A 27,102-nucleotide genomic window follows, 5' to 3' on the forward strand; every position below is an offset into this window, starting at 1 on the left:
GAGCCACGCCCTCCGCAATATTCATTGCCTTATAGAAGCTCAGTTTTAGTAAGTTTTCCAACTTTTGCCAAGAGGGAACTTTAGATATTGGTCCCTAGATTATGTTCACCGAGTTTCATGCAGATCGGTCAAACTTCCTAGGAAGAGATAGATTTTAAGTGTTTTTTAAAAAATTCAAAATGGCGGAAAATCTATAGCACCAGAAGTTATGGGTTCTTGAGGCAAATTTGTTCCTCATGAGGAGAGGCATCTCTGTGCAAAGTTTCATGTCTCTATGACATACGGGGCATGAGATATGCCCATTCAAAGTTTACAATGCCTGTCGGTTGCTATAGCGCCCCCCTTTGGCCAATTGATGTAATACTGCTTCATTCGCAGCCTCACATGACCCTCTACCACTGTGCCAAATTTCACATGGATTGACCAAGTCAGTGAGGAGAAATACGTGGAACAGACCCACAGACAGACAGACAGACAGACAGAGTTTTCGTGATGATATAGTAAGATCTGTGAAGTAATTCATGACTAAAGCTGACAGATAAATGTAGTGGAGTAAAAAGTACAATATTTCCCAAATTCCTTCTGAAATATAGTAAAGTAGAAGTCTGAAATAACAAAATGAAAATACTCATGGAAAACACTTTAAAAATTGTGGTTTATTACTTGAGTAGATGCTCTTTGTTACTTTCCACCACTGTTCGTAAAGCTTGTCGATCTAGATTGTGATGTTTGGTCTTACTGCATATCTGCTCTTTGTAAGGATTTGAAGGCAGCTTAAAGGCAAGTTAAATCTGGTTTATGATGGCACAGCCTGATAGCCACTGCAGGGGTCTATTTATAGGTGGAAACATCAGACAAATATAAGCAAACAACGACCACTGGGCTTCCTGAGGAATGCTCACCCAACATCTGGCACATTTCACTTCACTATTCCTACTGCTAACTGTTCACGCATGAGAGGGTGGAGACTGCAGTCAAATGAACACTGTGAAATGAAATAAACTTAAATATAAAGTATACATAGACAAGTCAGTGTTTTTTCAGCTGCGTGGCCCATTCTGTCTGATTATGTCTTTCAGTAAAGATACTCTACTTTTGTGCAACATTAAAAAAGCCCAGGGTTTGAAAGACTGTTCTTTCCCTCAACTCACTGCCTCAACTTCTTGTTTCTTCACTCTGTTTGCCAGAGGTCTAATTCTACTTGGTGTGTGGCGTGTCACATGGTGAATCTCTTTCTCAAAATATTGTGGAAGTTTCATCAAATGGTTGCGACATTTTCACATATATACATAACCGTTTGGTAAGTGCTCATGGAAGGATTTTTCAGTTTCTTTTCTACTTCCTCTCCAGGCTGCTGGGAGTATTTTTGAAAACAGGCCAAGACTCTTTATCTACACATATCTGGGGAAAGGGTGGTTCTCTAGCACAAAATGAACTGTGGCGTTCAATTTGCCAGAGCAGAGCTGCAGATGTAAGAAGAACACTGCAAAAAAAAAGAAAAGAAGCTTTGTTGTGTTTTGTCTCATTTAGTGCGACCTCAAAGCCACTTTAAAGGGGAAAGAATGCCATATGTTTCGAATTAAAAAAAACCTGCACGCTGTGCAAGCAATTCTCAAGTGGCTGACATTGTTTTTGACGTCCATGCAGCATGTTGAGGCTCAAAGCTTTTTGAAAAACAATTGAAGACCATTTAGTCTGAATGCTGTCACAGCTTCACACTATTGTTATGCAGAGCTTTATTACTTTTCTTCCACATGCATTTTGCATTCAAATGTCTAAATGTTTATCAAGGACATATGTGCTTGTTTTTAGTTTTTTGACCAGCATTTATACTTTTTAAAGTGTTAAGCTTTTTTTTTTTTAACTCCAGTACATCCAGAACTCTGCTGCCCATCTGCTCACCGATTCCCACTCCTGCGATCACATTCTTCAGAACCTCCACTGGCTCCCTGTCCCACAACACATCCAATTCAAAGTCCTTCTCCTCACTCACAAAGGCCTCCATAACCAAGCCCTACCTCACACTCCTTCCTGCAGCCTCTGCTCCTCTGATGCCAACCTCCTGACTCCACCAGTCAGGACCAAGCACCAGACCTGGGGCGACAGAGCCTTCTCCATAGCCACACCCTCCCTCTGGAACTCTCTCCCCGAACACATTCAAGACTGAATTATTACTGCCTCAAAGTAATACTTCATCTGCATCGGTTTCTGATGGTTTGTGGACCTCTGTCTTGTTTCAAATAATTGGACTGCTCTGTAGTGCAGTGAATACAGCGCGAGCCAATCGTCCACCACGTTCAAATTCTGGTCTGTCCAGAAATGATCCTTGTCTTAAACTTCACCTGGTTGATTTGATATCACCTGTAGCAGTGTCTTTACATGATGTTTTTAATAGTCAGTCTTTTCCCCTGTATAAACCAGGATCTTGGTAGCTCAGCACTCGGCATAAATCAGTGTGTATTTTGGGAACTGCATGGTCAACAATGAGAAACGTTATCTGTGCATTCCAGTACCCATACTACCATACTATACAGTATGAAAAAGATATAGTATGTCCCAATACATAGTATGTCAAATGCAGTATGCCAAAATACAAGGATGTTCTACTACATCCGGTCACATGTTGCAGTATGTAAGCCAGCATGCTTTTCAGCCATTCTGACCCACAATCCTCTGCAGAAAAGATCGATTTCAAAAGTCACAATGATGGATGACAGCCTACTTGGGTGACTAATGACCAGTTGATTCGTAATAATAGGAATATTAGTTGTTTAATTGAATAAAATAATCATAAATGTAACCAACAATAAAAGGGCATATGTATTAATTAACAATGACAGAGCAATGAATGGTTATAATCTACAATGTGCAGTTATTACTTGCAAAATAACAACAGCAGAGGCCTCCGAATGACATCTGTCTCTGGCAGCTGCAGTACCTACTTGAAGTAAAAAGAAAAAGTAGGCCTATGTGATTTAGAACGCACCCTTTGTGTTTAATTCAACTTTAAGGTCTATATGCATGAAGGCATTAGAGCTCATTTTCAATCAACTGTGATAATTAGATTATCGATTACACCTTCAGCAATCACTGGTTCTCAGTCATGGTTTTTGGAGGTGGAGATTACATCACTTCTACTACTACTACTGCAGCTTTTGCTGTTTCAATGGTGCAATGGATCCCAACTCTACCCCTACCCCTGTCTCGTGGGAGACTGGGGGTGGGGGCCGATTTGCATACTTTATTTTTTTACTTTTAGTAGCAGCTGCCCTTAAACAGCAGGCACTGTTGCATGCAGTGTGCACACAATCGGGCCACACTACCTTGTCATAACGTTATGCCCTGGACTTTGACCCTCTTGCTTTTATATCCATTACCTAGGAGATAAAACAAACACCACTTACAGAGTTCACAGAGACGGAGTCGAACCCGGAGAGCTCTGCTGTTGTTACTTTGCAATGTATGTAGTTTAACTTCAAAGTTATGACTGCACAGATTTTAGATTCTAACCTTTGCCACAGTGAAATCACAGCTGCAGTTCTCTGTCTATGTTGTTTTATAGTTATGTCCTATTGTTTGTAATATATATGCCTATTCCTGTTATCACTGTTCAACTGGTCATCAGTTACTTGAATGCGCTGTCATCCGTCATTGTGACTTATCGTCCGCTGTGCAGAGAATTGTGGGTCAGAATAGCCAGAAAAGCATGCTGGTTTACATACTGCACAGTCAGTCTGCATGTAGTAGAACATCCTGGTATTTTTGGCATACTGCATTTGACATATTATGTATTGGGACATGCTAAATCTTTTTCTGGCATACTATATAGTATGGTAGTATAGGTACTGGAATGCACAGTGGGGCTCAATTTCCTGAGTGGGAGAGTTGAGTTTTGTACCAGTTGATGGTTATTCACCAAGAGAGAAAAATGTTATACAACAGCAGCAGTTGTTACTGCACAACCCAACAGAGAATTTATGTCATAATACCATGCTGCAAACATGTCCCTGCATGCTTCATACTGTCTCAAAGAGTTTACTCTTGGCGATTTAGGTATAGGGTTACATATATTTTGCATGCTCTGTACTTTCAGAGAGGACAGGAGAATAAAGGGTAAATGTCCAGGAAATCTGGAAAGGGGGAGGAGCAGGAATACTATGAAACATGTGGGACTGGACAACAGAGAAAGTGTTATGCAACGACAGTAGAGAGGAAGGGCAGTTTGCTTATCTGAAAAACAAAACAAAACGAAGAAACTACAGCAGGAGGAGACAAAAGAATCAGACCTAAAGCAGACAAACCAACAGCGTTCAGCATGTCGTTTCAGCCAGACTTGGTATGTCTCAAAGTTAAGCTTAAGTCTAAAAGGCTTTTTTTAAAGAGCTAAATTGGGCGTTTTCTCTCAAGTGGAGTTCATTTCTTTCAAAGCTTGTAAAGTGGAGCAAATGAGAACTGATTCAGCATGAAGTCATTTAAAACACATGCAAAAGCTGTATTTTCGTAATTGCTTTATCATTCATTTGAATATTCAACTTTTTTTTCTTCAGCAGCACCAGTGTTGTCCTTACGGACCGTTAACTACTTGTTGTGTCTCCCCTTCTTTTAAGATGACTTGTAGACGCTGATATTTGTATGTTTTGGTTCTTTTCTTTCTTTTAAACATGGAGTTACCCCCTCGGCCAGAGCTGTTTGACTTCCATGGAGTGTCAATGATTCACTATTTCACAGACAACTGGGAGAACATCCAAAACTTCCAGGCCAGGCCAGATGATATACTCATTGCAACATACCCCAAAGCAGGTCAGTCTATAAACATGAACTCCAGTGTAAATGCTTTATAGCATATAAAAGGTGTGTGCAAAGAGGTGAAGGGTTGAGATTATTTTATTCCCCCCCACCTTCTCTCTTTGTGTCTCCATCTGTCTTTTAGGAACCACATGGGTCTCCTACATCCTTGACCTGCTGTATTTTGGTCAGACAGAGCGTCAGAGAACCGTTCCAATCTTTGACAGAGTGCCTTTCTTGGAGATTTTCATCCCATCTTTGATTTCAGGTCAAACAGACAATCGAAAACACTTATTAACATTAATTATAAACATACAAACACTTATTTGACCTTCAGAAAATCTTATCTTCTACCTTTTGCATAAACTTCAGCAAACATTATCATTGTATCTGAAAGGTTTGTGTCAAAAGACATTACCTACCTGACTGTAGCAGTCAAGAAACTATTTCAGCATTTTACAGCATCAGAGATTTTCTTACTGCATCTTCTTTTAGGAAAAGACATGGTGGACAACCTCCCCACCTCTCCTCGACTCATTAAGACTCATTTTCCAGTCCAGTTTGTGCCAAAGTCCTTTTGGGAGCAAAACTGCAGGGTCAGTAGTTTGTATTTTACTTATATTATTTTACTGCATGATCATAAGACGCTGAAGAGACTCATATCTAATTTATAGGCTGTAGAATTTAAGGCATGTCTAAGTGTATAAAAGTATATTATGTCTCATATAAAGTTCTTTAGATCATTTAAGTGTTTTCTTCTTCTGTAGATGGTCTATGTGGCCCGCAATGCCAAAGACAATGTGGTGTCTTATTTTCACTTTGATCGCATGAACATGGCTCACCCTGAGCCTGGAGACTGGAGCAACTACATCCAGAGATTCATGGAGGGAAAGAGTATGCGTGAAATACAATAATTTAGTTTTTTATTGGTACAGAGATGCAAAGATTTCTATTGAACACTACTGAAGTGCTTTCATTAATTGTTCTGTGGCCTCAGTTGTATGGGGATCCTGGTACGACCATGTGAACGGCTGGTGGAAGAAGAAGCAGAGTTATCCAAAACTCCATTACATGTACTATGAAGATATGGTCGAGGTGATGTAGTTGTTTTTTTGGTGTCTAATCCTGTTTAGGCTACTTTGCTAACAATGCAATGATAATATCTAAACCACTGTGTTTCCAGGACACTGGACGGGAAGTAGACAAACTGTGCAGCTTTCTTGGTTTGACTCGTTCAGACGAGGAGAAGAAAAGAGTTGCAGGTGGATCACAGTTTGATAATATGAAAAAGGACGACATGGCCAACTATTCACTGCACCCAGTTATGGATTTCAAAATCTCTCACTTCATGAGAAAAGGTAACCTGATGAATAAATTGATACAATGACAAGAACAAAAGAATCAGATCTCCTCCTTTAGCAAACATACATGTCTGACTCTCTCTGTGGTTCTTCAGGTAAAGTTGGTGACTGGAAGAACCATTTCACTGTTTCCCAGAATGAAGAGTTTGATGAAGACTACAAGAAAAAGATGACGGACCCCACACTTCAGTTCCGCACTGAAATTTGAACGCGACTGGACAGGCTGTGTGTATGTGGAGATGGGTCCATGACTGACTGGACATGTGGCATTACTTTGAGAAAATCATGTTACTGTTGGCTCTAATGTGATAGTAGAAATGAAGTAAAATCTTATCAATTTTCTTAAGGCTGTGAACGATATTTTATGAAGCATGATGGAAATTAAATGATGGATCATGTCTGAAGGTGAATATTTCTTTCATAACAAGAGATTGTATGTTTGGCCAAGCTAAATATTGATAATATATTGATTTTGTGATATGAGACTACATATTGTTAATATTTTGGATATCATAATATTGTAAGTGCTGATTTTAACCTGTTTTTAAATGCTGCTTTACAGTAAAGTGATGTAATTTTCTGAACTTACCAGACTGTTGTTGCTTTTTTGCCTTTACCCATTTAGTCATTATCTCCACATTACTGATGATTATTTAACAAAAATCTCATTGTGTAAATATTTTGTAAAAGCACTGATAATCAACCCCACAATATCGTTGCAACATGACTCCACCACTCAGGACCAAGCACTGAACCTGGGGCGATAGAGCCTTCTCCATATCCAACCCTTCCCTCTGGAACTCTCTCCCCAAACACATTCGAGACTCCACCAGCCTCTCCTGACTCAAATCACTCATCAGAACTCATCTTTTCAAAAGAGCTTCTAATGTGTATTTCATTTTATGAACGTTTTTATCTAATGCAACGTGCCTTTGAGTAGCATGAACGCACTCTATAAATAAAATGTATTTCAGTCAGGAACACTTTTGTCAAAGAAAACTTTATTTCCATTTGCAGTATTATATTTGGCACAGTATTATATTTGGTGGTATGGCTCTGTTCTGGGGCCCCTCTGCCTTTACTTGGGCCTACGCAGAAAGCCTCTACCACACGCCTACGTGGAAAGCATAAGGCGGAGAGAGCACACCTCCCTGCCCTTCCATGTGCAAATGAGGCAAGCCTGAGACAGAGAGGCAAACCTCCCTGCCCTTCCATGTGCCTACATGGAAAGCCTAAGGCAGAGAGAGCAGCAGCAAAGACCCCCCGGGACCAGAACAAAGCAGCACCGATGACAAACAGAAATGACACTGATAAGTTAGATACAACATGAAAAGGAGGAGCTGGCGTGGTTGATTTGATTACAACTGCAGCAGTGTCTTTACATGATGTTTTTAATTGTTAGGACCTCCATCCTTTTTAAGACTTTATCTTTTCCCTTGTATAAACCAGGATCTTGGTAGCTCAGCAGGTACAGCACTCGGCATAAATCAATGTGCATTTTGGGAACTGCAACTGTCAACAATGACAAACATTTTTTAAACACATAAATGCATCAGGGCTCATTTGTAATCAGCTTGGATGATCAGCTTATTGATTGCACCTTCAGCAATCACTGGTTCTCAGTCATGGTTTTGGGGGTGGCAATTACATCACTACTGTTACCACAACTACAGCTTTTGCTGTGTCAATGGTGCAAGTGGATCTTTTAGAAGGTACAGCAGCTGCCCTTAAAAAGTACGTACTGTTGCATGCAGTATGCACACAATCGGGACACACTACCTTCTTAAAGGACAACTTCGGTATTTTTCATCCTGGGCTCTATTTCCCCATGTGTATGTGTGCGTATGATTCATGGGTACCACTCGTTCTAAAATTGGTTCAGTATTGAGCCGCGAAACGAGCTAAAATGGTAATGGGGGCAAATGTGTCCCGTATTAAAGTGCTTTTTTTCGCCACTGACCGGTTCAGATCGCCAGTGTTATCTCTGTAAATAGCATATGGTAGCGGCCCTGGGGCAGTGGTGAGTGTGAATGAGTGGAGTCAGCTGTCAGTCAGTGTCGGAGCAGAAAGGCGGAAGGCGTCCCCGCTTGGTAATGTAAATGAGTATGTATGTGTGATGTGTTACACTAGAAGAGTCAGAAGACGGAGTCTTTTACGTGCTACCCTCTGGAGTGTTACTGGAGTTTTTGGAGCGCTCAAATAAACGGGCCTTTTTCCCGAACGCAAGAACAGGATGTCGCGCAACACCCCGTACAGCTTTCACAGGCTGCCTTTGTCGGCCGGCGAGATGCTGAAGTTGTGGCTAGTTGTGCTACAAATGGACACTAACACTCCTGTCCAGACACTGCGCCTTGCAGACCATCGGGTCTGCAGTGCTCACTTCTCCCAAGATGACTACTGCCAGCCGAAGAAGAGAAGACATCCAATCCCGAAACACCTCTCCCTCAAGAAAACGGCTGTCCCACGAGTAGAGAGAGCTACAGACACAGTGGAGCAAAGCTCGTGACATCATACAGCCCAGAGGTAAGGGAGAGGCTAAGTTAGCATGCTATTTACAGAGATAGCACTGGCGATCTGAACCGGTCAGTGGCGAAAAAACACACACTTCACACACACATACTCATTTACAATACCGAGCGGGGACGCCTTCCGCCTCTCTGCTCCAACACTGACTTACAGCTGACTCCACTTATTCACACTCACCACTGCCCCAGGGCCGCTACAATATGCTATCTACAGAGATAACACTGGCGATCTGAACCGGTCAGTGGCGGAAAAAAAGCACTTTTATACGGGACGCATTTGCCCCCATTACCGTTTTAGCTCATTTCGCGGCTCAATACTGAACCAATTTTAGAACGAGTGGTACCTATGAATCATATGCACACATACACATGGGGAAATAGAGCCCAGGTTGAAAAATACCGAAGTTGTCCTTTAAAACATTACAGCCTGCACTTTGATCAGCTTGCTTTGATATCTGTTACCTAGGAGATAAAAGAAACACCACCTACCAAATTCACCAGAGACAGAGGTCAACCTGGAGAGCTCTGCAGTTGTTACTAAACTCTTTTTAATTAATTGTACTATTTTATTTCCAATGTAACTCTTTCTGATTGTTTTAATGTCTTTTTATGTTGCCTTTATTGCTTTTACTTGCTGTATGTTTTATGTAAAGCACTTTGAATTGCCTCGTTGCTGAAATGTGCTATACAAATAAACTTGCCTTGCCTTACTTTACAATATATGTAGTTTAACTTGAGTGTTGTAGCTGCACAGATTGTAGATTCTAACTTATCATATTTGAGACAGTGAAATTACATCTGCAGTTCTCTGTCATTGTTATTTTTATAGTTATGTCCTGTTGTTGTTTGTAATATTTATGATTATTTGTTCACTTAAACAATCAGTATTTCTATTATTACTTCTTAACTGGTCATCAGTTACTTAAATGCGCTGTCATCTGTCATTGCGGCTTCTTGCAGCTTTTAATCAGCTATCATTTGTTTGTGGGTTAGTAGATGTGACGTATCGTCTGCTGCACAGAGGATTGTGTGTCAGAATAGTCACAAAAGCATGCTGGCTTGCATACAGCAAAATCGGACTGCATGTAGTAGAACATCCTGGTATTTATGGCATACTGCATTTGACATACTATGTATAAGGACATACTAAATCTTTTTCTGGCATACTATATAGTATGGTAATGTGCGTATTGGAATGCACAGTGGGGCTCAATTTCCTGAGTAGGAGAGTTGAGTTTTGTACCAGTTGATGGGTTATTCACCAAGAGAGAAAAATGTTATACAACAGCAGCAGTTGTTACTGCACAACAGAGTTGAGAGTTCATGTCATAATAGTGTGCTGCACTCTGGCAGATTGGTCACAACCCGTCAGTGTCAGTGGTCGAACTCCAGTCTTCTGCAGTGCACTGCATTTGGGCTTTAAGATTCTTCAAGCAGTTTGTTTAATACGTCTGTGTTTCTAGCCGTGCTATAAAATCCATTCAGCTCTCAGCATTCACACTGCATTTTCTGTTGAAAATGCATTTTTCTAGTTTGATTTTCAAGTGGTTAGAACGAACAAATTAGAATGAAAGTAGTAAAATCTGTTTGAGGTTGCTAAGGTTGACTCTTGTCTATGCATCTTTCCTGCTCAATTTCTTGATACAAACATGCCCCTCAAAAAAGTTTATTCCTGACGAATTAGGTATAGGGTTACATATACCTTGCATGCTCTGTACTTTCAGAGAGGACAGGGAAATAAAGGGTAAATGTCCAGGATATCTAGAAAGAAGAGGAGCAGGAATACTATGAAACACCTGGGCTGGACCAGAGACAACAGAGAAAATGTTATGTAACGATAGTAGAAAGGAAGGGCAGTTGACTTACCTGAAAAATATACAAAACAAAGAAACTACAGCAGGAGGAAAGAAAAGAGTCAGAACTACATCAGAGAAACCAACAGCGTTCAGCATGTCGTTTCAGCCAGGCATGGTATGTCTCTAAATTAATCTAAAGTCGAAATGCATTTTTTTAAAAATAGCTAATTTGGGCTTTATTCTCAAGCAGAGTTAATTTCTTGTTAAACCTGTAAAGCGGAGCAAATGAGAAGTCATTTAAAACACAAGCAAAAGCTATATTTTCATAATTGCTTTTTCATGCATTTGAAAGCTTAATCTTTGATGACACCATTGTCCTCATGGACCGTTAACTACTTGTTGTGTCTCTCCTCCTTGTGTCCTCTTTAAAGATGACTTGTAGAGTCAGTGTAGTTATTTGTATGCTTGATTCTTTTCTTTTGGTCTTTCTTTTAAACATGGAGTTACCCCCTTGACCAGAAGTGTTTGACTTCCATGGAGTCTCAATGACCCACTATTTCACAGACAACTGGGAGAACATCCAAAACTTCCAGGCCAGGCCAGATGATATACTCATTGCAACATACCCCAAAGCAGGTCAGTCTATAAACATGAACTCCAGTGTAAATGCTTTATAGCATATAAAAGGTGTGTGCAAAGAGGTGAAGGGTTGAGATTATTTTATTCCCCCCCACCTTCTCTCTTTGTGTCTCCATCTGTCTTTTAGGAACCACGTGGATTTCCTACATCCTTGACCTGCTGTATTTTGGTCAGACAGAGCGTCAGAGAACCGTTCCAATCTTTGACAGAGTGCCTTTCTTGGAGATTTTCATCCCGTCTTTGATTTCAGGTCAAACAGACAATCGAATACACTTCACCATATTTTATGAACATTCATTATAAACATACAAACACTTATTTGACCTTCAGAAAATCTTATTTTCGACCTTTTGCATAAAACTTCCGTGAACATTATCATTGTATCTGAAAGGTTTGTGTCAAAAGACATTACCTACCTGACTGTAGCAGTCAAGAAACTATTTCAGCACTTTACAGCATCAGAGATTTCCTTACTGCATCTTTACCTCTTCTTTTAGGAAAAGACATGGTGGACAACCTCCCCACCTCTCCTCGACTCATTAATACTCATTTTCCAGTCCAGTTTGTGCCAAAGTCCTTTTGGGAGCAAAACTGCAGGGTCAGTAGTTTGTATTTTACTTATATTATTTTACTGCATGATCATAAGACGCTGAAGAGACTCATATCTAATTCCTAGGCTGAGTAATGATTAAGAGAAGCAGTAGAATTTGAGACATGTCTAGGTGTGTAAAAGTATATTATGTCTCATATAAAGTTCTTTAGATCGTTTAAGTGTTTTCTTCTTCTGTAGATGGTCTATGTGGCCCGCAATGCCAAAGACAATGTGGTGTCTTATTTTCACTTTGATCGCATGAACATGGCTCACCCTGAGCCTGGAGACTGGAGCAACTATGTCCAGAGATTCATGGAGGGAAAGAGTATGCGTGAAATACAATAATTTAGTTTTTTATTGGTACAGGGATGCAAAGATTTCTATAGAACACTACTGAAGTGCTTTCATTAATTGTTCTGTGGCCTCAGTTGTATGGGGATCCTGGTACAACCATGTGAACGGCTGGTGGAAGAAGAAGCAGAGTTATCCAAAACTCCATTACATGTTCTGTGAAGATATGGTCGAGGTGATGTAGTATTCTTTGGGGGGTCTGATCCTGTTTAGGCTACTTTGCTAACAATGCAATGATAATATCTAAACCACTGTGTTTCCAGGACACTGGACGGGAAGTAGACAAACTGTGCAGCTTTCTTGGTTTGACTCGTTCAGACGAGGAGAAGAAAAGAGTTGCAGGTGGATCACAGTTTGATAATATGAAAAAGGACGACATGGCCAACTATTCACTGCACCCAGTAATGGATTTCAGAGTCTCTCACTTCATGAGAAAAGGTAACCTGATGAATAAATTGATACAATGACAAGAACAAAAGAATCAGATCTCCTCCTTTAGCAAACATACATGTCTGACTCTCTCTGTGGTTCTTCAGGTAAAGTTGGTGACTGGAAGAACCATTTCACTGTTTCCCAGAATGAAGAGTTTGATGAAGACTACAAGAAAAAGATGACGGACCCCACACTTCAGTTCCGCACTGAAATTTGAACAAGACTGGACAGGCTGTGTGTATGTGGAGATGGGTCCATGACTGACTGGACATGTGACATTACTTTGAGAAAATCAAGTTACTGTTGCCTCTAATGTGATAGTAGATGTGTGGCGTATATCTTCTTATTGATTATATGAATTAAGGCTGTGAATGATATTCTATGAAGCATGGTAAAAATTAAATGATGGATCATGTCTGAAGGTGAATTTTTTTTTCATAACAAGAGATTGCTGAGGAATATATTGATAATACACTGATTTTGTGATATGCGACTACATATTGAGATTTTGGATATCATAATATTGTAAGTGTTGATTTTAACCTGCTTTTAAATGCTGCTTTACAGTAAAGTGATGTAATTTTCTGAACTTACCAGACTGGTCTTGCTTATTTGCCTTTACCCATTTAGTCATTATCTCCACATTACTGATGATTATTTAACAAAAATCCCATTTTGTAAATATTTTTAAAAAGCATTGATAATCAACCCCACAACATCGTTGCATCATGACTGAGGTATTTGTTTAAAAATATATTTGATTTCATCCATATCCCCCAACCCTAACTGTACGTACAGAAAACAAAAAATAATCAATGATGTATTTAAACTAACTTAGTTTAATTAAAAGAATGTATAGTATCATGTCCACTAGGCAGGGGCAATACCAATCCATTTTTATTTCAATATGATACCGATACTTTTTTCTACAGTTTTAATGATACCAGTATTGATACTGATCATTTCTTAAGGGTCCAGTGTGTAGGATTTAGCAGCACTGAGCAGAGAGGTTGCAGAAGTGAAACCTGTGAGTAAAGCATGTAGGCGAACCACAGTGACTGACAGAAAAATACTAACGGCCCTATAGAGCCAGTTTTTGACAGCCAGTGTCTGTTCTGGGCTACTGTAGAACAACATGGCGGACTCCATGGAGGGGGACCAACTCTGTGTGTAGATCTCAATGACTCATTCTGAGGTAACACAAAGAAAACAATTCTTATTTTCAGGTCGTTTCATGAAAACATACTTTTCAATATTATAGCTGCTGCACAGCGATGGGTTGGGTCCTGGCATTTTTAGGCAATTCTGAGCAACAAGCAGAAGAATTGGAAGACATTTAGGAATTTAGCAACACAATCTGCCTTTTGTATCAGCTGAGGCTTGAACTCACAACCTCTGAGACTAAGAATCAATTTCTGTCTCACTGAGCTAATTAGTCAGTGACTATTCATGTGTAGCTTCACAAAGCCAGACGTGCAGGTTTAGCAGCCGTCCATGCATGGAAAAGCAGATTTCAAAATTCAGTTATCGAAACAAAAATCTGAAAATACACATATTGCATCTAGACAGCATGGAGATGTTGGTAATTTGTTTGTAACAATGACTGATTTTGCTCCGTAAGTGAAAAACTGATGTTTAAAATTGCCATTTGTACATTGACTCCAATTGTTCACATTAAAGCAAAATTCAAAATGCTGTCACAAATTCAGTTTTTGAGATAAAATTCTGAAATTTGCCACACATCATCTACCTCTAGAATTTTGTCATTTTTTTACATGAACATTGAAGATTTATTTAGCAAGAATTTGTACGTATATGTTTACAGTACCGTTTACAGTTACAGGACTATTGGCTTGAGTTTACAGCTGAGGATATCTGGCATGAGACTGGACCTTTGTGCAAAGTTTGGTGAGTTTTCACCCATGGGAAGTATGATTTCCCTGGCAGAAGAAAGAAGAAAGAAGAAAAATACCTAGGATTACAATAGTGTCCTGGCAGCTTAGCTGCCCAGACTAATGATGTACCAAGTCTGCCAATGGATGCCCCAAATTCCACACATTGGACCTTTAAGTGGGTATGGGACTTTTTAGAACAAGCAAGACATGATAAAAACAAACAAAATAAGAAGGTATTATTATCATTATTCTTAAAAAGAGGAGATAATTATAATATTAATAATTCCTATACCAAGTAAAAATACACTTAAAAACCTAACTAAAAGGTTGCAAAAAAAGATGTTTTTAGTTTGCTTTTAAAAGAGAACAGTGTTATAGCAAACCATAGTTCATGTCAAAGAGAATTCCAGAGATTAGGACCATAATGAGTAAAAGCACCATGAGCTGATTGAGAGTTGATTTTAGGTACAATGAGTGGACCTGTATTTGATGATCTAAGGGATCTCTCTGGTGTGATCTCTGTGATCATGTCAGCAACATAGGAGGGAGCTAAACCATTAAAACATTTATAAACAATAGGAAGTATTTTAAAATCAATTCTTTGTTTTATTGGGAGCCAGAAGAGAATATAATATAGTTATGTGGTCAGACCTTTTAGTTTTTGTTAAAACTCTGGCTGCTGCATTCTGATTAAGCTGAAGTTTATCTAATGTCTGCATTGTCAGTCCAGCAAAAATGCATCACAGTAATCCAGCCTGCTGAGAAAAAAAGCATAAACCAGCCTTTTAGAGTCTGACTGAGGCATGAAGCATCTAAATTTTGATATATTTTTGAGGTCTAAAAAGGCGTTCTTAGAAATATTAGCGATGTGCTTCTGATAGTTAAGATAAGTGTCTAAAATCACATCCATGTTTTCGACATGCTCACATGGTTTAACAGACAGGGGAGTTAACAAATATGGAATTTCATTCCTCAGTGTGTAATTAAAGAGCAGCTATGTGACGACACCATTTACACTGACATTCTCCAATGAGACCAAGAGATTAGTGTGATCGTTGATGTAAATCCAAAGATTTTCATTCCGATCCATATTTCGGTATTTGCAATAGAACATCATTTCTTCTGAGTGTGATCAGAGTATGACAGTAAAACCTGTTTTTAAGGATTACTGTTGCTGAGGCTGACTGTTATATCTTTCCTGCTCAAATTTGTGATCCAAGCATGCCCCTGTTTGTTTTGTACCCACTCGTGTGTTAAACTTTAACACACTGAATCAAAAACAAAAGTTGATTCTTGACAAATTAGGTACATGGTAACATACACCATGCATGCTCTGTATGTTTCTGAGAGCTGGGGAATAAAGGGTAAATGCCCAGGAAGTTTGTAAAGGGGAGGGGCTAGAGTAAAGAATCAAATCTGGGACTGAGCTCCAGTTACAATAGAGAGAGTGTTATGCAATGAGAAGAGAGAGGAAGGACAGAATTGCTTGCTAGTCTGACAAAAACTACAGCAAGAGAAGAGAAAGGGGTGAGAAATACAGCAGAGAAACCAGCAGTGTTCAACATGTCATTTGAGCCCGGCTCGGTATGTCTCTAAATTACAGTCTTTTTCAAAGAGCTACATTGGCCTTTTCTTTCAAGTGGAGTTCATTTCTTGCTAAGCATGTAAAGCAATGCAAATAGCCTAAGTATTGGCTTGTAGACTAAGTACACACACAGTGAACGTATACTTTGTATGTTTTGGTTCATTTCTTTCTTTCTTTCTTTCTTTCTTTCTTTCTTTTAAACATGGAGTTACCCCCTCGACCAGAACTGTTTGACTTCCATGGAGTCTCAATGACCCACTATTTCACAGACAACTGGGAGAATGTTCAAAACTTCCAGGCCAGGCCAGATGATATACTTATTGCAACATACCCTAAAGCAGGTCAGTCTATAAACATGAACAACAGTGTAAATATTTTATAGCTTATAAAAGATGTGAGCATAGAGGTGAGGGGTTGAGATAATTTTATTTCCTCTCTGTGTCTCTGTCTGTCTTCTTTCAGGAACCACATGGGTCTCCTACATCCTTGACCTGCTGTATTTTGGTCAGACAGAGCGTCAGAGAACGGTTCCAATCTTTGACAGAGTGCCTTTCTTGGAGCTCATCTTCCCATCATTAGGCTCAGGTCAAAAAGATGATCAAATAAACTCTCCATATTTCACACACATGCATCACAAACATACAAATGATTATTAAACCCTCAGTAAACCTCATTTTCTACCATTTGTGTAAACTTCAGTAAATGTTTTCACTGTATATGAAAGGTTTGTGTCGCAGAACACTTTATTTACCACAGTCAAAAAACAATTCAGCACTTTACAGCATCAGATTTTCTTAAGAAAGGCAAGTTTATTTATGTAGCATAAAGCAATTCAGAAAACATCAAAAGCAATAAAATAAAAGTTACGGTGCAGTGTTATAATAATAATAATAATAATAATAATGATAATAAAACTGTTATAATAATCAAATATTTGATTTAATAAAAGGCAGAGGCAAACAAAAAAGTCTTAATTAATCTAAAAGAAAGGAGAGTTGCAGCAGACTGAGATCTGAGAAGTCAGAGGCCTGTACTACGAATCCAGTTCATACTCATACATTCACCCAGAATATTCATTCATTCATTCATTCATTCATTCATTCATTCATTCATTCATTTTACCTAATCGCTTATCCTGTTTGGGGTCATACGGGGGCTGGAGCATATCCCAGCTGACGTTGGGTCAAAGGCTGGGTCCATCCTGGACAAGCCGCCAGACTATCACAGTCTGCGCTGGCATTTTTGTGTAGTTTACAAGTTACAACATCTTCTTGCACTTTCCAGCATATCTTCTTCTTCATTTGTTTTTGGACATGGCAGTGCTATTCTATTTCAAAAGATGTGTACCAGCGCCCCCTATCTTGTAACAGTGAAAACATGGATTGACAGAATATCTCGTCAATGGTGGGGAAGGGCTGGGTCATAAATGGTGGAAAATCTTGTAAATGGCAGGGAAAAAGTTAAGGTTATAGTAGACTGACTTTGTAATCATCTGTAGTTAATATTGCCAACTGAAGCTGAGCATTGACTTGTAATTGTTCTTCCTTGACTCCAAAAACAATTACCTTAGTTTTGTCTTTGTTTACTTGAAAAGAATTATGGCACATCCAATTGCTCATTTGTGCAGTACACTTGGTCAGAGCTTGTACCGGACCATTTTCTGCTGGTGATATGGTTATGTAAATTTGTGAGTCATCTGCATATCGTAACATATTTTGTAGTTCCCCTTAATCTGAGCCAGTGGAAGCATGTAGATGTAAAACAGAAGAGGCCCCAGAATAGAGCCCTGGAGACTCTGCATGTAATTTTGTACGCTCAGATGTACAATTACCTGTAGACACAGAGTAGTCCATATCTTTTAAGTAGGAATTACACTAGTTTAGTACTGTGCCAGAGTGTCCCACCTAGTTTTCCAGCCACACTAGTAATATTTAGTGGTCACTCGTGTCAAATGCAGCACTTCTTCACTTCTTACTCTATTTTTATTTCTTTGTATAGGAAAAGACCTGGCAGACAACCTCCCCACCTCTCCTCGACTCATTAAGACTCATTTTCCAGTTCAGTTTGTGCCAAAGTCATTTTGGGAGCAAAACTGCAGGGTCAGTAGTTTGTGTCTTATTTGTATTATTTCAATGCATTATCACAAGATACGGACACATCTTTCATTTAGAAGCTGAATGATTACAAAGAGAAGCAGTCGACCTACAACAAACACTTGCTGTTACACTTGTTTTTTCTTCTTCTGTAGATGGTCTACGTGGCCCGCAATGCCAAAGACAACATGGTGTCTTATTTTCACTTCGATTCCATGAACATGGTTGAGCCAGAGCCTGGAGACTGGAGCAACTACATCCACAGATTCATGGAGGGAAAGAGTATGTAGAAAATACTGCAATAATGCAGTCTTTTTTATTGGTACAGAGATGCATCGATTTCTACTGAACACGACTGAAGTGCTTTCATTTATTGTTCTGTGGCCTCAGTGGTGTTTGGATCCTGGTACGACCATGTAAGCGGCTGGTGGAAGAAGAAACAGAGTTATCCAAAACTCCATTACATGTTCTACGAAGATATGGTCGAGGTGATGTAGTTGTTTTTTTGGCGTCTAATCCTGCTTAGGCTACTTTGCTAACGGTGTAATGATAATATCTAAACCACTGTGTTTCCAGGACACTGGACGGGAAGTAGACAAACTGTGCAGCTTTCTTGGTTTGTCTCGTTCAGACGAGGAGAAGAAAAGAGTCACAGGTGGATCACAGTTTGATAATATGAAAAAGGACGACATGGCCAACTATTCTTCAAACCCAGTTATGGATTTCAAAATCTCTCACTTCATGAGGAAAGGTAACCTGATGAATAAATTGATAATAGTGTGTGACAAGAACAAAAGAATCAGATCTCCACCTTCAGCTAATGCACCTGTCTGACTCTCTCTGTGGTTCTTCAGGTAAAGTTGGTGACTGGAAGAACCACTTCACTGTTTCCCAGAATGAAGAGTTCGATGTAGACTACAAGAAAAAGATGACGGACCCCACACTTCAGTTCCGCACTGAAATTTGAACAAGACTGGACAGGCTGTGTGTATGCGGAGATGGGTCCATGACTGACTGGACATGTGACATTACTTTGAGAAAATCATGTTACTGTTGGCTCTAATGAAGTTGTTCTCAATATGTTTCTGTCATGCCCCCCTTCAGAGGTAGAAAAAGTTCATGACCTCCCAACCAACACTTTTAGATCAATAATTAACAGTAATTTGGGAAGCAACCACTAAAACAGGATTAGTGTTGAATTTTAGTGAGATAAAGTTCAGCATGACAGCATCTGCAAACTCTTGTTTGTTTATTTTCCCTACATATTCATTCAAATTTGTTTGGCTCCTTTTTTCCCCCTAATTGTCCACGGGACTACCTAAACACATGGGGTTTCACCCGGGGGTGGTGTCTTGCATCCTGTATAACACAGAGTGTAGTGTGCCTGATGTGCATTCTCGTCAGCTCACATTGGGTCATCTCGTCAGTTGTTGGATAAGCTAACAAAATTGTAACCATCCGGGGCCGGGTTGTGGGGGCAGCAGGCCAAGCAAAGCACCCCAGATGTTCCTCTCCCCAGCAGCGCTTTCAAGCTCCTCCTGGGGGAACCCAAGGCATTTCCAGGCCAGATGATATATGTAATCCCACCAGCACGTCCAGGGTCTACCCCAGGGCCTCCTACCTGTGGGACAGGCCCGGGAACACCTCTTACAGGAGGCACCCAGGAGGCATCCTGATGAGAAGCCCGAATCACCTCAACTGACCCCTTTAAGGCGAGGAAGCAGTGGCTCTACTTTTATACTAAATTTATTTTCTATCTTTGTCAGTATATCCCCCTGAAACCTACACACTGAACCTTTAAACCACAGGAGACCTTCGTTATGATTTACTGTCAATGTAACTATGAGAAATGAATTTTCATGTGATCATCAAATTATGAAGATTCATGTCTCCATTTTTGCTCCTTGTACTGCTGCATGGATGCAACCACAACAAAACTTCTCTGCAGATTTTCGTTTAATTTTTACATGACTGCTGATACATTCTCAGAGTGACCATAATAATGTTTGATGGAAAATATATACAACTAAACAGTGCTTAAATACACTGACATTAAGATAGACTAAATCATGTCCAACAACAAAGACCTACTCACATATATTCTGATCCTAATATAGGTTGCGATGATCGCAGAGGTTGCCAAAGCGTTTCCTGATAAGTCTTGCAAAACCACACCCATCTGAGTGAAACCCAGTGTCTTCAGGGACTCCCTGTCATCCACGCCCCACCTGCAGTGGCTCTGTGCTCCCCCCAGGGGGGCCTGCCCCACAGCTTGAGAACCACCGCTCTTGTGATAGCAGAGATGTGTATCCTCTTGTTAATTATCTGAATTAAGCTTGTGAACTAGAGCCTGTTTTACAGTATGAAGCACAATGTTGATCTAATGACTGGTCATGTCTTAAGGAGAGTATTTCTTTCATCACAAGTGACTGCGTTTACAGAAAAGAGAAAAATTAACCAATGTTATATTTAACCACAAGTAGTTAAATGTAGAAAATGTATAGTATCATGTCAACTAAACACTGGTGATACCAAACTGTGTTTTATTACATATGATACCAACACCAAGCCTAGAGCCCTGCGCTGGAGCCCGAGGCCCGAGGGGCCCGAGGGCCGGGCTTCGAGCCAATTACAACATCATTACCTCGGACACGGGCCGGGCTCGGGCTTTTTTTACCTGCCAATTAGAGAGGTGTGTGTTTGTGTTTAACCGATTTAAACGGCAACACTTGAACGCAGCAGCCGCTGTGCTTCTCCGCTGCACGTCACTCACCACATTGTAGCGTCCGCCAGGACGTATGGAAGGATGACGCGGTTATTCGGCAAGCCACCGTTTGTTACTGAACAGTACAGGTTACTGTTGGCCGTAACCACGCCAAAACAGCCACAAAACAAGGACTTAGCTGTAACGTTAACTCGAACCATGCACTGCTGCTCTCTCCTCCAGCTCGCTCCACACACACAAGCACGCGCACTCACTCTCGCACCCCGCTCACAGAACATTGACGTTACAACAGAACGTTCACTGTAGGGTCGCTACAATATTTTACTGATCCCATTCATAAACACTGTGATAAGGTTTGTTTTGTTCGTGTTTGTAGCTTAGGCTTGGATAGTCGTGTTTATTTGTTAATAGACCAACCACCTACAATTTGCAATATCAGGCGCTGCAGTTGCATCGCGCACAGTCACTTCAAAAAACAAAATAATCAATTAAACAACCCCCAAAATGCTTCAAACACTTTTCTAAATAATCTTAATATTGAAAGGAAACGAAATATACCCACTTATGCCATTAAAAGTGCTTAGATAAGGTCGGAGGTCTATAACTGCACATATAGACCTCCGACCTTGTCTGGGTATATTTCGTTTCCTTTCAATATTAAGATTATTTAGAAAAGTGTTTGAAGCATTTTGGGGGTTGTTTAATTGATTATTTTGTTTTTTGAAGTGACTGTGCGCGATGCAACTGCAACAGTGCGCAGCAACAGTTGATAGGAGAATACAGTCATTAAGTTAAATAAATTCATATTTAACTTTATCCTTTCAATCAAAATATAATGAATATAGCTTAATACCATGCTAGAAACCCCAATTAAACTATTTTAATGTCTGCAACATTAACAGCCTACATGTTGTTATGGGAGGCTTAAAAAACAACAACAAAAAAATCGGGCTTTTTTTCGGGTTCGGGCTTGAGAATTCTGAAAACCTGTCGGGTCGGGCCGGGCTGGGGCTCCACCCCCTCGAGCCAGGGCCGGGCCGGTCCAGATAATAGGCCCGTGCAGGGCACTAACCAAAACTACAGGTGAAAAGTAGCACCACACCACGCTATATTTCCTTTCTGCCATTCTCTAAAACAAGAGCTAATTTATATTGTTCATATTAATTTCTTTTGAGTGTGATCGGGGTGTGACAGTAAAACCTGTTTTTAAGGATTACTGTTGCTGAGGCTGACTGTTATCTAAATATCTTTCAAACGCAAATTCGTGATCCAAACATGCCCCTGTTTGTTTTGTACCGACTCGTGTGTTAAACTTTAACACGCTGAATCAAAAACAAAAGTTGATTCTTGACAAATTAGGTATATTGTAACATATATCATGCATGCTCTGTATGTTTCTGAGAGCTGGGGAATAAAGGGTAAATGCCCAGGAAGTCTGTAAAGGGGAGGGGCTAGAGTAAAGAATCAAATCTGAGCTCCAGTTACAATAGAGAGTGTTATGCAATGAGAAGTGAGAGGAAGGACAGAATTGCTTGCTAGTCTGACAAAAACTACAGCAAGAGAAGAGAAAGGGGTGAGAAATACAGCAGAGAAACCAGCAGTGTTCAACATGTCATTTGAGCCCGGATCGGTATGTCTCTAAATTAAAGTCTTTTTCAAAAAGCTACATTGGCCTTTTCTTTCAAGTGGAGTTCATTTCTTGCTAAGCATGTAAAGCAGAGCAAATAAGTATTGGCTTGTAGACTAAGTAATTTAAAGTGCATGTTAAAGCTGTATATATTTCTAATTGCTTTTTAACACATTTGTATATTAAACTTTTTTTAATCTTCAGCAGCACCTGTTTTTTTTTTCTTGACTACAACCTATTACTTAATCTTTGAGCACACCATTGCATTATTTGGACTGTTAAATATTTGTTGTCTCTTGTTCTTTAAGGATGACTTGTAGAAGCTGCTTTTTAAACACAATCTTGCTCTCACACAATGCACGTATAGTTTGTATGTTTTGGTTCATTTCTTTCTTTCTTTCTTTCTTTCTTTTTCTTTCTTTTAAACATGGAGTTACCCCCTCGACCAGAACTGTTTGACTTCCATGGAGTCTCAATGACCCACTATTTCACAGACAACTGGGAGAATGTTCAAAACTTCCAGGCCAGGCCAGATGATATACTTATTGCGACATACCCCAAAGCAGGTCAGTCTGTAAACCGGAAACTGCAGCATGAACGCTTTACAGGTCGTAAAAGATGTGTGCATAGAGGTGACGGGTTGAGATTATTTTATTTCCTCTCTCTCTGTCTCTGTCTCTGTCTTTCAGGAACCACATGGGTCTCCTACATCCTTGACCTGCTGTATTTTGGTCAGACAGAGCGTCAAAGAACCGTTCCAATCTTTGAGAGAGTGCCTTTTTTGGAGATTTTCATCCCATCATTGGGCTCAGGTCAAGATGATCAAATAAACTCTCTATATTTTACACACACACACATCACAAACATACAAATGATTAATAAACCCTCAGTAAACCTCATTTTCTACCATTTGTGTAAACTTCAGTAAATGTTTTCACTGTATATGAAAGGTTTGTGTCGCAGAACACTTTATTTACCACAGTCAAAAAACAATTCAGCACTTTACAGCATCAGATTTTCTTAAGAAAGGCAAGTTTATTTATGTAGCACAAAGAAATTCAGAAAACATCAAAAGCATCAATAAAAAATGAAAAAGAAAAAGGAAATTTGAATACAATTAAAAATGCCATGAAAGAGCTAGACAACAGAAGATAAGCTAAAATATACAAAGACACGTATAAAAACATGTGAATGAAATTTGCGCCACAGTGTGAGAAATAATTTAATATTTGATTTAATAAAAGGCAGAGGCAAACAAAAGCTATCCCAGCTGACACGGGGCGGGGTACATCCTGGAAAGGCCACCAGACTGCTGCAGGGCTGCCACTTAAGCCCTTTTTGGACAGGAATTGTGCAAATTTGCAGGAAAGCCCAATCAGTCTTTTTTCAGCATTGGCAGTATAAAAACAAAATCGGGGAGGGCTTAAAATTGCCGTCTTCCTACTTTTGTTTATACAGAATGCGCCTTTTTCAGGGCAATGGGTTGGCGTGAGCGAGTAACAAAACACGTAGCTCAGCATGTGACATAAACAGTGACATCGGAGGGAAGCCACAGCTAGTCAAGCGGCGGTAGTCAGGCGGCGATTCTCTCGTAAATCGGCCTGTTCTTCACCGTTCCCGTCATCTGACGGTTAATGGCCTCTTCGTTTGCGAGTGCAAGGAGGCTGCGCTATTCCTTGTCTTCCCAGTTGCTCTTCTTTACAGTGTCTGTCAGGTTTGTGTTTCCCTCTTGCTACTAGCTGCTCGCTAATTCCTGCTATCAACTGTTTCCTGTTTATCCACCGCCAGTGAGTCGCACATGTGGTGTCATCAACAGCTCCCCCCACAAGTCTTCAACAGCCCCTCCCGTTGTGGAAGGCCGCCTCGGTCTGTTTAAACTAAAAGTGTTCCAGCAATATGACTACCCTCCGAGGCGGAAAATTGGGCACCTTGGATCAACTCACCTTTCCGCCTCTGTGTGTATAAACGCTCGCAGCTGACCGGCAACTCAGCCCAACATTCATGGAAAATTTGGCAGTGTAAAAGGGGCTATAGAGATAGACAACCATTCACGCTGACAGTCAAACCTACGGCCAATTTAGAGTCACCCATTAGCCTGACATGCATGTCATCCTCTGTCTTGGTCTTACTGAGGACTCAAGCAGCAGCGTTCTAAATCAGCTGCAGCTGTCTGATTAACATTTTAAAGGGAGACCAGAAAGACACAATTAGGGGGAAGTCTTAAAAAAATGCATGGACGAGTTTTTCCCACATCCTGCTGAGACAAAATTATTTCATCCATTATATGTTCTTAAGGTGATAGTAGACTGACTTTGTAATTGTCTGTAGTTTTCAGTATTGCCAACTAAAGCTGAGCATTGACTTGTAATTGTTCTTCCTTGACTCCAAAAAAAACTACCTCAGTTTTGTCTTTGTTAATTGAAGAGAATAGTGGCACATCTAATCACTGACTTGTTGGGGTGACTTGTTGGGACCACTATCTGCTGCTGATATGGTTTTACAAATGTGTGTGTCATCTGCATATTGTGACATATTTTGTAGTTCCCCTTAATCTGAGCCAGTGGAAGCACGTAGATGTAAAACAGAAGAGGCCCCAGAATAGAGCCCTGGAGACTCTGCATGTCGTTTTTGGACACACTGATGTAGAGTAGTCCATTTACATAAGCCCCACCTAGTTTTCCAGTAAAGCTAGTAATATTTAGTGGTCAGTCATGTCAAATGCATCACTTCTTTCTCTATTTGTGTTCCTTCGTTTAGGAAAAGATCTGGCAGACAACCTCCCCACCTCTCCTCGACTCATTAAGACTCATTTTCCAGTTCAGTTTGTGCCAAAGTCCTTTTGGGAGCAAAACTGCAGGGTCAGTAGTTTGTGTCTTATTTGTATTATTTCAATGCATTATCACAAGATGCTGCAATAGCAGCCAAAGTAACATCAAGGACTCATCTTTCATTTAAAGGCTGATAAAGAGAAGCAGTAGAGGCATGTCAACCTACAACAAACACTTGCTGTTACACTTGTTTTTTTCTTCTTCTGTAGATGGTCTACGTGGCCCGCAATGCCAAAGACAACATGGTGTCTTTTTTTCACTTTGATTCCATGAACATGGTTGAGCCAGAGCCTGGAGACTGGAGCAACTACATCAAGAGATTCATGGAGGGAAAGAGTATGTACAAAATACTATAATAATGCAGTCTTTTTTATTGGTACAGAGATGCATCGATTTCTACTGAACACGACTGAAGTGCTTTCATTTATTGTTCTGTGGCCTCAGTGGTGTTTGGATCCTGGTACGACCATGTAAGCGGCTGGTGGAAGAAGAAGCAGAGTTATCCAAAACTCCATTACATGTTCTACGAAGATATGGTCAAGGTGATGTAGTTGTTTTTTTGGCGTCTAATCCTGCTTAGGCTACTTTGCTAACGGTGTAATGATAATATCTAAACCACTGTGTTTCCAGGACACTGGACGGGAAGTAGACAAACTGTGCAGCTTTCTTGGTTTGTCTCGTTCAGATGAGGAGAAGAAAAGAGTCACAGGTGGATCACAGTTTGATAATATGAAAAAGGACGACATGGCCAACTATTCTTCAAACCCAGTTATGGATTTCAAAATCTCTCACTTCATGAGAAAAGGTAACCTGATGAATAAATTGATAATAGTGTGTGACAAGAACAAAAGAATCAGATCTCCACCTTCAGCTAATGCACCTGTCTGACTCTCTCTGTGGTTCTTCAGGTAAAGTTGGTGACTGGAAGAACCACTTCACTGTTTCTCAGAATGAAGAGTTTGATGAAGACTACAAGAAAAAGATGACGGACCCCACACTTCAGTTTCGCACTGAAATTTGAACAAGAGAGAGAGTCAGACTAACATATTATGTTAGAAAACCTCCCAGACTAACATATTATGTTAGTCTGACTCTTCAGAAGATTGCAAAGCTAATGTGTCATTAAAGAGCAGCAGTATGACAACACCATTTACACTGACACTTTCAAATGAGACCAAGAGATCTATATGATCAGTGATGTAAATAAAAAGGTGTTTATTCATATTCAAATTTCTATATTTGCAATAAAACAGCAAGAACTCATTCATGTTGTTCATATTGTTTTATATTGTGCGCGAGACATTAATGATCAGTGGACTACAAGAAAAAGATGACGGACCCCACACTTTAGTTCTGTACTGAAATTTGAACAAGACTGGACAGGCTGTGTGTATGTGGAGACAGGTCCATGACTGACCGGACATGTGACATTACTTTGAGAAAATCAGGTTCCTGTTACCTGTAATGCAGTGGTTCTCAATATTTTTATGCCATGCCAAGCCGAAAAAGTTCATGACCTCCCAACCCACAATTTTTTTTTATCAATTATTAACAATAATTTAGGAAGCAACTATTAAAATGGGATTCATGTTGAATTTCAGTTAGATAAAGTTCAGCATGATAGCGTCTGGAAATTCATGTTTGTTTATTTTCACTACATAAATCATATTCATTTAATCATTTTTGTCCCCTAATCATCCACGAGACTACTTCAAAACATGTGGGTTTCACCCGGGGGTGGTGCCTTACGTCCTGTGTCACACAGAGTGTAGTGTGCCTGATGCGCTTTGTGGTCTGCTCACACTGGAGCATCTCGTCACTTGTTGGATAAGCTAGCAAAACTGTAACCATAAAGTTGTTTATTAACC

The 27,102-nt window shown here is 40.0% G+C and overlaps 4 protein-coding genes across 6 annotated transcripts; all 4 read left to right on the plus strand.

Moving 5' to 3' along the window:
- Positions 1–3,397: 3,397 nt before the first annotated feature.
- Positions 3,398–6,734, plus strand: LOC117258515 (cytosolic sulfotransferase 3-like). Of its 2 annotated transcripts, none has more exons than XM_078169933.1 (8): positions 3,398–3,460; positions 4,668–4,800; positions 4,931–5,053; positions 5,281–5,381; positions 5,553–5,679; positions 5,783–5,880; positions 5,969–6,143; positions 6,242–6,734. In XM_078169933.1, exons 2-8 carry the CDS (start codon positions 4,710–4,712, stop codon positions 6,352–6,354), a joined length of 828 nt encoding a protein of 275 aa, XP_078026059.1. In that variant the 5' UTR covers positions 3,398–3,460; positions 4,668–4,709; the 3' UTR covers positions 6,355–6,734. The 2 variants fall into 2 exon arrangements, with proteins under 2 accessions (XP_078026059.1, XP_033485390.2); XM_033629499.2 differs by lacking the exon at positions 3,398–3,460 and adding an exon at positions 4,177–4,336.
- Positions 6,735–10,959: 4,225 nt separating this feature from the next.
- LOC117258084 (cytosolic sulfotransferase 3-like) lies at positions 10,960–12,951 on the plus strand. The gene is made up of 7 exons (XM_033628567.2): positions 10,960–11,103; positions 11,234–11,356; positions 11,604–11,704; positions 11,897–12,023; positions 12,127–12,224; positions 12,313–12,487; positions 12,586–12,951. The coding sequence occupies exons 1-7, from the start codon at positions 11,013–11,015 to the stop codon at positions 12,696–12,698; spliced, it is 828 nt and encodes a 275-aa protein (XP_033484458.2). The 5' UTR covers positions 10,960–11,012; the 3' UTR covers positions 12,699–12,951.
- Positions 12,952–15,824: 2,873 nt separating this feature from the next.
- On the plus strand, positions 15,825–20,587 carry LOC117258516 (cytosolic sulfotransferase 3-like). Its single transcript, XM_033629501.2, has 8 exons — positions 15,825–15,960; positions 16,170–16,302; positions 16,424–16,546; positions 17,960–18,060; positions 18,210–18,336; positions 18,445–18,542; positions 18,631–18,805; positions 18,909–20,587. The coding sequence occupies exons 1-8, from the start codon at positions 15,940–15,942 to the stop codon at positions 19,019–19,021; spliced, it is 891 nt and encodes a 296-aa protein (XP_033485392.1). The 5' UTR covers positions 15,825–15,939; the 3' UTR covers positions 19,022–20,587.
- Positions 20,588–21,548: 961 nt separating this feature from the next.
- Positions 21,549–26,497, plus strand: LOC117257771 (cytosolic sulfotransferase 3-like). 2 transcript variants are annotated; one of them, XM_078169934.1, is made up of 9 exons: positions 21,549–22,409; positions 22,840–22,972; positions 23,096–23,218; positions 25,164–25,264; positions 25,444–25,570; positions 25,679–25,776; positions 25,865–26,039; positions 26,143–26,250; positions 26,321–26,497. In XM_078169934.1, the coding sequence occupies exons 1-9, from the start codon at positions 22,389–22,391 to the stop codon at positions 26,323–26,325; spliced, it is 891 nt and encodes a 296-aa protein (XP_078026060.1). In that variant the 5' UTR covers positions 21,549–22,388; the 3' UTR covers positions 26,326–26,497. The 2 variants fall into 2 exon arrangements, with proteins under 2 accessions (XP_078026060.1, XP_033483971.2); XM_033628080.2 differs by having other exon boundaries at positions 21,551–22,409; positions 26,143–26,497.
- The last annotated feature ends 605 nt before the right edge of the window (positions 26,498–27,102 follow it).

The sequence above is a fragment of the Epinephelus lanceolatus genome, chromosome 8 (assembly GCF_041903045.1).
Source record: "Epinephelus lanceolatus isolate andai-2023 chromosome 8, ASM4190304v1, whole genome shotgun sequence".
Classification (NCBI taxonomy): Eukaryota; Metazoa; Chordata; class Actinopteri; order Perciformes; family Serranidae; genus Epinephelus; species Epinephelus lanceolatus.